This window comes from Poecile atricapillus, chromosome Z, assembly GCF_030490865.1.
Source record: "Poecile atricapillus isolate bPoeAtr1 chromosome Z, bPoeAtr1.hap1, whole genome shotgun sequence".
Taxonomy (NCBI): Eukaryota; Metazoa; Chordata; class Aves; order Passeriformes; family Paridae; genus Poecile; species Poecile atricapillus.
This window is the reverse complement of record NC_081289.1, coordinates 117,506,505-117,519,529: the sequence shown is the minus strand read 5'-3', so window position 1 is coordinate 117,519,529 and position 13,025 is coordinate 117,506,505. Positions and strand designations below refer to the sequence as shown.

Genomic DNA, 13,025 nt, shown 5'->3' with positions numbered 1-13,025 from the left:
TAGAAATATTGAAAACAGATGAGTCTCCAAAACTTTCATGAAAGTAGATGGTTGGGTAGAGGACGGAGTTCTGGTTAGTGCCTCTGTGAAAGGGTAAGAATACCAAGTGTTGAAACACTAAATCTTGTTTGTTAGCAGCTTGCTGACTATTGAGCAGGCATATAGATCCACTTTAGCTAAAGCATGTACTGGCTTTTGCCATTTAGAGGCACCAGGAATGTTTGGGAGAAGGAGCAGAGATATGATTGTAAGATTGAGGTCTCAGGGATAAAAATTACTAGTCTCTAGAAAGATTCTCACTCAGTAATTTGTTTCCTTTTCAATACTACTTCACCTCTATTTTTGTTTCTGAATTAAGAGTGCAAATTATGAACATAGGAATAATTAGGGATGTTTCTTGGCCTGGCAGCCATGTTTTATAGCTTGCTAATAACTATTAAAGAAATTATAGAATAGAATGCTTAATGAAATAGAATTAGAGGAAAGGAATGCTATTGAAAGTTCATAGTTAGATCTTGTGTATCAGGACAAAATTCTGAAGATTTGTATACATTTTGTTTTCATATTTTTTTTTCCCCCTTAGTATATGGGTGCATGACTGCTTTTCTGAGCTATTATAAAACTATTGCAGTTAATGATGTGAAAGTAAAGACCTGTGATCTTCCAGTCTTAAAAGCATGTCTCAGGAAAACAGATTTCAACCTGAATAATTACATTTCCTATTCCTAAAGTTTGTCATAGTTTCATTTGAAAAAGTTGTCACCCATTTTCCTTGCTTTCCGGTTTCTTTTCCCAATGCAACGTGTAGAGCTCTATACACTTTGGTTTTCAGTGGTAAACAAATTGGAGCTTAGAGGCTGGGCAATGAACACTGACTTATGATGATTCAATAATTTAATTTTACAAGATATGATGAAAGAGTAAAAGAAGTAGAGAATTGGAAAAGTTTCAAGGAGGGGCACTAGGACTTTATTAGTAAGATTTTGAAAGAAAAAATTGCCTTTTTCTTTTCATAATTTCTAGTAAACTCTAACTTTTCATTGAGAAGAAGTATAAATAATGGGAAGGGGGTATGGTAAAGACTTGCGATGTCTGACATGAGCAAGGTGACCAAAAAGTTATTGTTCATTGAGTCTTCCAGTATACGTAGAGACTCCAAATGAAGCGTCTTGTCAGGTTAAAAGTTAAGCCTAAGGAGATGCTTTATTTTGCAGTATGCATACCTTACTCTTCTTGGTGGATTCTAAAATTTTAGTGTATTCTGAGGGAGATTGGAGCAATGACACAGAAATATGTTAGAAATGCATAGGAACTGCCCTGGCTTTAGACGTCTTGGAGCAGCAACTATTTGCTACTAGATTAGTCAGCAGAGGCCAGCTTTCCATGCTCTATGTAAGTGCTTCTTTATACACAGTTCTGAAATTTATGGGAGCAAGATCTTTGGGTAGATAGACTTTACACATGATGTTTTTTGGCTGCTCTGGCATTTATTGTAGATTTCATGTTGCTTGAGAACAGCTGTGCAGTGTTCTAAAACCATTCAAGTTTAAATGTGCTGTAGTGAGTATGCGTTGAATTTTTCTTTATTTTCAGAGTGAGAGAGGAAAGGATGGGCAGTTGAAGCAACACTTGTTCACTCATTTCTATAAATGAAGTGGTATTGAGGCATGGCATTATTTGTTGTAGGCAAAAAAAAAGTTCCTTCTTTCCTTGAAATACTCCAATTTCTGTAGATACTAGAGTAAACTATACAAATTCAGGAAGTAGGTAACTTTCGGAGATTCATGTTTTGTCACATGGAAAAAGAAAGTGTTATGTTAGAAAACTGGCCTGAAGGTGCACAGCCCTCTTACTGCAGATGGTGGTCTAATAAAGTAATAGAAATGGGACGTTAAGCATTGGAGGAATGGAGATCTCCAAGGCCATTGTTTTTCAGAAACCAATAGGTTTTAATGGAGCAACAGTGTCTTGATATCCAAGTGCTAGTCAGAATTAGACTCATCTGGATAGAAGTAAATTGTCCACTGCTGCTCTTAATTTTATGTTAGTATAAATTACAAAGACCTGTGGGGTGAATGGAAAACTTCCTTGATGAATCATGTTTGTGATCATAACTTAATTATTTTTATTTCAGTACTATGTTTTGAATAGCAAATAGCAAATAAAGCATAGAATCAGATACTGAATAGAGATGATAAAATTTCAGAAGTGTAGATTCCATTACATTTACCAAATGAAGCGGGATTTCTGTAAGAAAACTAGGTACTCATAGAAAGATAATTGTTGTAGCAGCAATATGAAATAGATGAGTTAGGAAAGGTTGAAGAGTGTTGTCTATGAATCTAAGTGTTTAGTATATGATTTTAATGTAGTCTGGGATATTTTTCTGTGAGAAGATTGTTTCCATGGTATTTTTGGTCTATCTAATAGGTGAGAGTGGAATGAGGAAGATAATGCTACAATGATGAACAAAAAAAAAATGCACTTTTTTTTTTTTTTAAAACTTAAAGTTACCATTTCTTATTGTTTCCATACTGTGATCTTCTACTTTGCAACTGGTGTCTTTGAAAATACAGCCTGTTTCACATGAGGTATCTTACAAAGATGAAAGTATAAAGTAAACTGCATGGCTGCAAGTCACTTAGAAAGAAAACATTAATAAAACATAGCGTAAATGAGACCTTTGTACTTAATACCATTTGTAGAGAAAATATTTTTGCATGAGTGCAGCATTTGAAGGAAGAAGAAAGTAGTTTATTCAGGAAGGTTAGCTCAGATGACCAGATGCCTACTGAATTAATTGAATGCTCCTAAATAATTAAAATAATAAAATAATACGTTAAATGTGACAGGTTGTCTAAGTCAAGGCAGCAGTTGATACATAAAATTAAAGGAAGGTTAGAATATTTTCCATTATCTTGTCTGCACATCACAATTACAACGCATGCCTTTTGTGCATGAATGCTTTAATTTTTGCTTTCCATTGAAATCTTGATTGACTGTGGCGCCTACAAGTGCTTTGTCTGAAAGACATTAGACTTGCATCTAATAAAGACAACAGTTTGATTTTGCCCTTCAGCTGCTTTCTCATTTATGTAGATTTTTTTCAATTTTATGTAGACATAAATGTAATAAAAATCTCAAGTGAGCTGTTAACTGCAATTTTTATACGTGTTGTTATGTTAATCTGTAATACCATGGTATTCTTAAAGGATTTTTTGTTTCACAAAATGGGTTAGAAAATAGAGAATAGAGGTGGAGTGGCAAATGAGAAATGGCAGACTGAAGGATTTTGAAGATCTTTTAATAGATTGTTTGAGTGCAGAAACTGTTTTAGAAAGGAGATGACATCTACCTGTGATGTTCAATTATGTTAAAGAAGAAACTAAAATAAAGTTTAATATATTGTAAGTATGTATGGTTGTTGTACGGTGTATAGTATTGGTTACTTCATTTTATGCAGAAGTCATTAGCTTTTATGTATTAAAGCAAATTAATTATTGAAATAAGGCTTGAAGTAGAACTTGCATAACTTCTAAGGATCTTGAGTGTGAAAACTTTAGCAGTTGAAGAATTGAGCTTTTTGTCAAAAAAAGAATTAGTCAAGTAAGAAGAGTCTTATTTAAGAGATAATAAATTTGGCTGGAACATCTGGGCATACCTACAGTTGTATTTCATTCCACTTGAAAGCCTCTTTGTGGCTTTTGTACTCTGCTTTGTATAGCATAAAAATTGCCGTTGTTCCTTTATGATGGTTGTTGTTATGCAAACTTAGCCTCCTAATTTCTTTCATGTTCAACACAGAAAGTTAAATCAAATTAGTTCAGATCATGTCAAAATAATTAAAATAAATTGCATAAAGTTCATGTTTATACCTACCAAAGTAAAATCTAAAAAGATAATTACTAGAAAACTTAGTACTTAAGAAATCTCTGCCATTGTTTTGAGAGTACTGATTTGCAAATTATGATTAATATTTTGTATAAGTCCTTTAAATGAAGGTCTGCATAAATAAAAAATAATCATAAGCCTGAGCTTAAATCACGTTGATTTGAATTTTTTTTTTTTTACTGTCATTAACATTAAACTACATTAAAGGTATTTTCAATTCAGGATATTCTTTCTCTTATGTTGTGAGTTTTATGATTATGTATTTTTTTTAAATTTTAAAGAATATTAACAAGAAATGCAGCATCTTTAGATTTCAGGTGAAGTCTTGAGTAAGGGAGTGCTGAAAATTATAGGATGTCTAGCTTAATTCATTTCACTGGTCAGGATTTGATTTGGAAGTTCCCTAAGAATATGATTTTATGTGGATGTCATTAAAAAATGACTTTATTTGCGACCAAATTAGAATTTCCTTGTTCATTCAAGGTAAAATATAGCAAGCCAACCTGTTCAGTCCAATGGAGTTCTAGAAGTATACTTTAGGGAAAAGTATTGTAATTTGTGCGTATATGACTTTAGCTGGACAATGTAATTGAAAACATTATGGGCACATTCTTAGTAGCATAGAGTAGCATTCTGAGTGTCTTGAAAATGCTAATCAGCCAGGGAATGGAACCCAATCCACTTCAGTTTGGCTGAGTGATAGGCATGATATTGATGTGGTCATCTGATATGAGCTACATGTGATATGTTGGAAAGACACTCTCAGGGTGGAATGGAAAGATGAGACTGCCAGCTAGCAATACTTACTGTCCGTTAATAATTCAGAAATTTGAACTTATTTTTTTAAAAAATATGTTCTATATCCCTCCGTGGCAAGGAATCTGCTGAGTGCCCACTACTTCTACCTTTACCAAAAGATGAGAAGGCTTTGACTTCTCTCTAGCATATATTTGGATAATAAAACCTTAAATTATGTGGAAAGATCATGCTGCGGTGGAATAGCATTGACTAAGGATTTGTCTTCCCCAGTCAAGTGATATTGCTGTTACTAAAGTAGTATAATTTTGTTTGTACCCATAGCATTGGTAAGATTGGACATTTTGGGCTTTGTTGTCTGTTAAGAGTATGTATATAGAGTCTTGCAAGGGCATGTTTTGGTTGTCAACACAGTCTGAAGCCTATGCTTTCACATACTCTTTGCTGTTGCTGCTTAGGCTAACTAAACAAGGGTTTTAAAAAGCTGAGAGAAATCTTGAGTTTGGTGGATAAATGTCCTCTTGTTCGTACCCAGACATTTTGCCAGCAAGTATCGAACCACATACTTAATATGTAGACTGTTCTAGTTCTGCTCTAGCTGTTAAAAATGTCATTGTTTCTATAAATCATGTATTGGAGAATTTTCAATTTGATTGCTTTTTTCTCATGGACATAAATCAATGTGCAACCTTATTCAGTTTTACCCTGAGCTCTGATTATTTCTCATTGGCTTCTATGAACTAATTGTTTTGAATTCTTACTTTGTTTCTTTGTAATCATTTCCAAGGAGATGAATATGGTATGGGTCTGCCATGTCTCAAGAGACCATCCAAGAAACTGGGGTTGTATGTGAATTCCTACAACATACTTGCTCTTGCAGAACTGATTTAGACTTAGTGGATTAGTGTTAATGGATTAAAATAAAATTTCATGTGTCCCTTAAAAGCATGAATGTTGTATAGAATTTGAATAGTAGTTACATTCTAGATAGATTTCAGTATTTTTTCTTTTGAATGTGGGATTTCACTAAACATTCAGGACTACTTGGTAATCCTTTTGATTGCTAATTTTAACATCAACTTGGTATTTCAGAATGATTCTTAATATTGCGGGCATATCTTGAATTGGTCTGCATTTGCTGTTTTTGTAAGAGTATTTTAATATTTCTAATGTAAAGTCTTCTATGCGGTATTTTTTACATCTGTTAGCCAGTTTTCCCACACGGATTTTATTTTCCAGAAGAAAAGCTTGTGTGACATTACATTTAGCCTGGCAAACAAAAGATCTTCTGATAAAGGGAGTCTTATAAGGACTATAGAGATATTATTGTCTTATATATAAGACAATACTTCCGAGTATTGAGGAAATACTATCTTTCTTTCCTTGTTCATTGAAGGGGAGTTCCTTTGAGAAAATGAGGTGAATGAGACTGAAAAATCTGTGTGCATAAGTGTTGACTTTGACAAGTCAAAAGATATTTTATAACAGTACAGAATGTGTAGGCTGCACTTCAGTTTCACTGTGAGGGCTCTGTAACCACAGCAAATGTTCTTCTGTAAATTTCTAGTAGTGGATTTTGAGCAGGTTGTATTCTGCTGCTCTGTGTTATTTGCAACTTTCTTGGAATTCAGCAACAAGCCTGCCTTCTGGTTGGACTTGTCACAGCTATGTCTGATCTCTTGGAGCTGGAGTGGTACAGCTTAAGTTTTGGATGTCTGCCCATCGTTTGCTTTTTATCATCTTGTGTTGAGCTAATTAAGCATATTGCAGTAACATAATTTGGTACAAAATTTATTTTCTCAAGGAAAATTCAGTTAAACTCACTCTGCTTTTAGCCATTAAGCTTTAAGCTACTTCTCATACCAGCTTTACCCTCAAGTCTCAAGTATCATTTTCAATCACAGTAAGTTCCCATATATTTATATTATTATACTGCCCAGGACTGAGATTTTTTGACGCTCTGAAACAGTAGAATCTAAGTTTTGATTGTTTTCATTAATGTTATTGGCCTTACTTGTGAAAAACATAGCTGATTTTTTTTTTTTTTTTTTGCTGGAGTCTACTAATTGTGAGCTAGTTTCTTTTAACTGCCTTTTAATCTGTGAAGCCACATATATATAACTATACCTATCAAATAGTACTTTTTGAAACTTGCAACATTATTTGCAATTCAAAGAGAATATAAAGAATTCTGTGCTTGTTGTTGGTGAGAAAAAAATTAAGAATGACGAATTTGAATAAAGTTTGATTTCAGGGCAGCTTTGCAGGCTTTCTAGTACATTGACCATCATAAAGTCTACATTATACCTTTGCTGTTTAAGTGCTCCTTAACCTTATTTCTGAGAAATCAGAAAAATGTTGTTCTTCCAGTACTGGTGAGCATGCTAGATTGAGTGTACAATTTAAGAACTGTAATAGGATAACTTCTAGATTGTTCTGAAGTTTTAGGATGGTTAATAGACATAATGTGTAAGACTCACCAGACTGAAGAAATAAAATCTGACATTAGAGAGAAAGCAATATATTATGGAAAATTATAGTTAATTTTTTTTTTTCTCAAGGCATTGAAAAAATTCAGATGGCTTATTGAAAAGGAATTATTATTTTTTTAATAATTGAGTAAGCATGTTTTTCCAGAAATTAACCTGCTTCTGTGAATGATGAACTACCATTTATTTATATGAGAGGAATACAACAGATTGTACAAAGTTAGGAAGCTGTATTTGTTTACTGTATAGATGGTTTGTAAGTGTGAGGTAAACTTAGTCTTCATTGAATCCTTCTAAAGTTATTTCCTGCAATTGATTTTCATGTGTGCAGAATGAGCATTAGCATAAAAAAAAATCTACCATGAACAATGTATTTCTCTGAAGGATAAAAAAATATGCTTAAGTGTACCGTTCCACGTTTATTCTAAATTATTTCACTTCTTAACAAAAAAGAAGTGCCTGTAGCCCCTCCTTCTGGGAAGCAGTTGAAAAACTTAGAAGGTGTATTTGATTTTTGTAAAATCTCTGGGAACCTAGGAATGACATGATAGAAAATTCTACAGCAAGTCTAAACAGTATTAAGTATTGAAAAATATTACAATGGTTTCCTATTTGATTTAATTAAAACATGTGTAATTTTGCTTTTCTTGCCTTATTAGGGTTCTTTCCGAGCAGCTCTCAAGGATGTGATGCTTTTCTTCGCCACAAGATGACCCTGATTTCTCCGTCAATATTGAAAAAGTACGGAATTCCTTTTGATAAGGTATGTTAATGTTTCTTTTTAAACACTACTTTCATAAATTGAAATAGATTGTGTTTAGTATAAATATCGTTGCAGTAAAGGTGATGGGTTTTTTTAAGGTAGTAGCTGCATTAAAATATGTGTTAAAATTTGAAATAGTTTTAGCAGAGAATTTTCTAGTGATAAACACTTGTAACCATTACAGCATTTCTGTGATTTTTTTTCTAAGACATTACCAAAATTTCTTATTTTTAATTTATTTCCATGGTAGCTTGGATGTGATTTTCTGTTGACTGAAACACTTGTTAACTCACTCTGTTAAGTTACATATCTAATATTTTAACACAAACATTTAATTTCTTTATATCTGTATGTTGCTTTTCTAATGCAATTAAATTTAACTTTATCATTATAACCATATGAAAGGTTTAAGGTGGAATAAAGCCAAAATAACTGTTATTTAATTTAAAATAGATTTTAAAAGCTGTAACATAATAGAAAAAGAATAAATGATTATTTTTGACTCTTTGGTAGTGGCAGAATAAACGTTAACAAGAACATTACAGAAACAGAAAATGAAAAGAATACCTGTATTCCTTCTTTGTGGTTGAATTTAATAAATAGGTGCTTTTAAAAAACATCTGAGCTATTCTGTTTCTTTTGCTTTCTAGAAGATATTCTGTATTTATTGTTTTCCACTTTGAACTTCACGTAGGTGCCAGCTAACAAAATATTTTCAGTGCATGGCTTTTTTTTTTTTATTAAGTGTACTTATTCTGTATATTTTGTAAATTCTAAAGTTCTAAATTTAGGAGTTCTGTAAGCCTACTCAGAAGACTAGAACTTGATTCAGAATGTCCCCTGCCAGAATATCTGTTTATACTGAGTTTTTAAAATGCTTTTGATCATTAAAGGGCTATGATTCCTATTGCACAGACTGTTTTAACTTGTTCAGAAGAAATAGGCAATATATGCTTTTTCTCAGTTTATTCCCACTGCAATATGGTCAGTAAACTATCCTTGCTTATTATTGTGTTTTCTGTTTTTGTGTATTTTTGTGCTATTTATTTATTGATATAATGTGAGCATATGTATACCAACTTTGCTTAACATGTTTCCCCTGGAAGTATAAGATAATGCAGTGCTTCCTGTCTGGTTTAGTTGATCTTTTCCCAACTATTAAATAAAACCCAAACAAACAAAAAAAGAGAGTATTTTCATATATATTTTTGCCCAGCTGGAACCTAAACACCAGACAGGTGCTTGCTCACTCCCCCTTGGTGGGATGGGGTGAGAACTGGAATGATAAAAGGTAGAAAACTCATAGTCTGAGATACAGACAGTTTAATAGGAAAAGGGAAAGGGAAGGCTGTGCACACAAGCCAAGCAAAACAAGGAGTTCATTCACTGCTTCCCGTGGGCAGGCAGGTGTTCAGTCATTCCCAGGAAAGCAGAGTCTTGTCATGCAGAGCTCTGTCACGTGTCACGGTGACTTGGCAGGACAAATGTCACCACTCCAAACAATTGGCCTGCCTTCTTTTTCTCACAGCTTTATATATTGAGGAGGATACCATGGGTGCAGCTGTTGTGGCTCTGTCCCCTCCCAATTTTTTGTGTACCCCCATCCTCCTCACCGGCGGAATGATTTGGGGGGCAGAAAAGGTCTTGATGCTGTGTAAGACATGCCCAGCAAGAACCAGAACACCTCTGTGTTCCCAGTCATGTTAGTGACACAGGTGAGATGAAGACACAGATGTGTTTTATCCCTTTTTGGAACATCGCTTCACCTTTCATGCTTAAGTCAACCTATGTGTAAAACTGAGGAAATGTAGGCATTTAGAGTGATACTACCTGCCTTGGAAAGCAAGCTTTTTTGAATAAATTACTCATAAAACAAGCAGTTTGTTTTCTGAATGATTTATTATCATATGGAAATATAGCTGCTGAGTTTTTGTAATATATAGGTAAATATACTGATTCCCTTCATAGCCTTGTGCTTTATCATGAAGTGTCAGGTGAAACTTTCCAAGCTGGATGGTTTTATAACCAGATTTATAGTTTTGGATTTACAGAACATTACTCTGAACTGTATAATTTTCAGTGGTTGGTGTTTTAAGTAGCATATTGCAGAATGTCAGCATACTTATTTTCAGTATGATGCATTTGAGGTAGGGTAAGGGAGTTGATCTTTGTATTTTGGTGTCTTGATTATGCCTGTATTCTAATTTAGAGGATAAAAATCCTCTAAAGATAAGGGGGAAAAAAGAAAAAAAAAAAGTGCTACAAACAGTTAAATATTTAAGTTTGGTTCTGTCACCTAGTCTTTGGAGGATGCAGACTGTACCCAAGTGTAATTGTAATTAATGGGATTCAGTGAGAAAGTGAATAGAGAGAACCAGGCTGTGATCTCATGGCTCAAAGTGATAGGAGTGGAAATGTGCTGAATGCTGATAAGTCAGCCTACGCCTACCAGGTGGCAGCTGAACTGCTGCTTGTTGCAATAGAACACCTGCTAAACTGTCAGCAGTGGGAGGGTGTATTGAGATAAATTTTGGAATTGTTAGTGTTGCGAATAATCTTTCTTAAACATTCCCACAGCAATTGTTGAAGTGCTACAGTAACAGTTACAATATATGCAATTATGTGTGCATTTGCATGTATATACTAAATATGAATCCACAAAAAATTTAACCATGCAACATTGAAGATCCATTTTTTTTCTCTAGCCTTGTTGGCTATTTTTCTTGTTTTCCTCTGTTTCCTTCATCCCTTAATACAATCAGAAATAGACCTCTCTGAAGTGCTAACCCTGTATGTTCTTGCACTGGGCAAAAAAGCACAAAAAGAATTTATAAAATAGTAAAATAACAATTTTGAAGGAGGTTGTAAAAGAAGAAATTAAACTTAAGGCAGCTATACTAGTAGAAAGCTGAGATTTAGGAGATGACATTAAAAAGAAAAATGTTTGAAGGTGTTAGTTTTAATTTTAGTGACTTTAAAATTTAACCCTACCTTTTTGTGATTTTATGTCATAAGGGTATGTCCTTAAAAAGAGTCATATTTGTCCCTCCAATTTTTTCTTACTGTATTGCTTATGTAAGCATTGCCACACACTGAAAACAATCTATTTACACACTCCTTGTTTTCCTGTAATCAACAAATGCATATGTTGAATAGTCATCAGTCACCACTCAGATTATTTGCTAGATTATTTGCTACATTAAAATAGATCTGTTTGCTTTTTAGTGGGTATGTTGTCTGATGTGTATTTCACGTAAAATGTGTATCAAACAGAGCATGGAGAATCTCTTTTAACTATTCTGTATAATCTACTTTATTCATTATCTCTTATCAGATAATTCAGAAGACAGTGTGCTGTTTCAAGTCCCTGACTAGCCAGTCCTTGATAAAGTCTCTGGTGGTCTGACTTTAGGAGATTAAAGCTGTCACTGTGTGGAGAGAATATTAGTGACTGACAAGAAGTGCTGTCTCCTTTTTTCCCCATGTAGGAGAGCAGCAGTTCATCCTAGTCTAGGAAGATGAGATTTCTCCCTTGGAGGAAAATAATCTGACTAGTGATTTGTTTATGTTACCACTCATCTTTTTTTGTGGTTTAGTCTAGAAGCTTTTCAAGTCTGATACATCTCTTAAAACTAGTTGGAATTTGGGTTATTTTTGTATATACAAAATACAATCACTGTGAAGTGAGTTTTAGATTGGCTTTTAATTTTCCTTTTTTTTTTTTTTTTTCCTGCTTTCTATAGTATCTTGTTGATTCAGTTGTATTCACACATTTTCTTTTGGTTGTAGTCTTTTGCAATTATCCTTGCTCAGTCTCTAGAACAATGTCAGAGTTTAACTGTAGTAAAGTTTTTTTGTCTTTCAGAACCTCCTTCTACCCCACTTATCCTTTAGTTATTTGGAATTCTTGTTACCAGTACTGCCAGAGTGTTTCTGCTGTCTAAAATGTTGCCTAAAGAGAAAGAGGGGAAGGACAGCAGCATTCTGCAGGTTTAGGCATGGTAATTGTGGGTATTTTGATCCAGCTCGTCTTTGCTTCCTCTCAGACAGTATGGATGATATATTCTTCATACTGTCTTTTCTAGTTATTTCCAAGTTTGACTTCTTTGAGTTCTTTCTGAATTTGTTAAATATTGCACCTAGCTATGTATTTGAGAGTAAAGAATATTGTCTCAAGTATACTGTTTCTGTTTGTATTAAATCTCATTTATGTGCCAAGTAAAAAAAAATTCTTTGTTTTAGTTAGTTGTAAGGGCATATGTAGTTTTCATTGCTGTAGGACTAGAAATGCTTTGTAACATGGTTTACTTTAAGGCTTTTTAAAAGTTTATTCATTTTGGCCTTTAAAAATTCTTTTTTATTGTTACAGGTTACCCAAGAGGCAGGAGAATTTATGATCACTTTCCCATATGGATACCATGCAGGGTTTAACCATGGATTTAATTGTGCTGAGTCAACAAACTTTGCCACCATTCGATGGATTGATTATGGAAAAGCAGCAAAATTGGTAAGTAAGCAGAAAATTGATGTGAAAGGAAATATTTCCTGTGGTTATTTCTTTATGAGAATCTCTGGAAGGCGATGAGAAAGGGATAACTATTAGATCAGATAATACATTAAGCTGCCATTCAGATTTAATTTTTAATTGTTATTTTGATAGTAGGTATTATACTTCCAGCAATATATATTGCTCTCAGTAGTCAGTTTTGTTTGCTGCTTAATGTATTTATTGTTCTTTGAAATCAATTCGGTTTGTGGATATTTTTAAGTGGAAGCCACTGAGGTTAATATATGTGAAGACAACTTCTTCTCTTAAATTTCCTTTAAGCTTTACTGTTTGTGAAAGCATTTAGTTTAACTAGGAATTTTGATACCTGGAAAGGAACATAAATAGTGAAACTTCAAATAAAGTTTAAAGAAAAAAGTTGTTTTTTCTCACCTTAAATCTAATCAGAAAACTTGTAGTAGTACAAGATAATAAAGCATTTGGGGTGTGTATGTGAAGGTATTTTAGGCTGAAATCCTGTTCTGTGGTGTGCATGTCTTCCTTTTTTTGTGTACAGCGTAGAATCATAGAATCCATAATGTTAGAAAAAAATTGCAAGATCTCTCTGTCCAGCCTTTGA

General features: G+C 33.6%; 1 protein-coding gene across 4 annotated transcripts in view; it reads left to right on the top strand.

The window, feature by feature from the left end:
• Positions 1–13,025, top strand: part of KDM4C (lysine demethylase 4C) — a 258,313-nt gene that overhangs the window by 34,555 nt on the left and 210,733 nt on the right. For all 4 annotated transcript variants that reach the window (XM_058827575.1, XM_058827573.1, XM_058827574.1 and 1 more), the window contains 2 exons: positions 7,796–7,899; positions 12,269–12,406. In XM_058827575.1, coding sequence (XP_058683558.1) covers positions 7,796–7,899; positions 12,269–12,406 — 242 coding nt within the window. The remainder of the gene's footprint in view (positions 1–7,795; positions 7,900–12,268; positions 12,407–13,025) is intronic.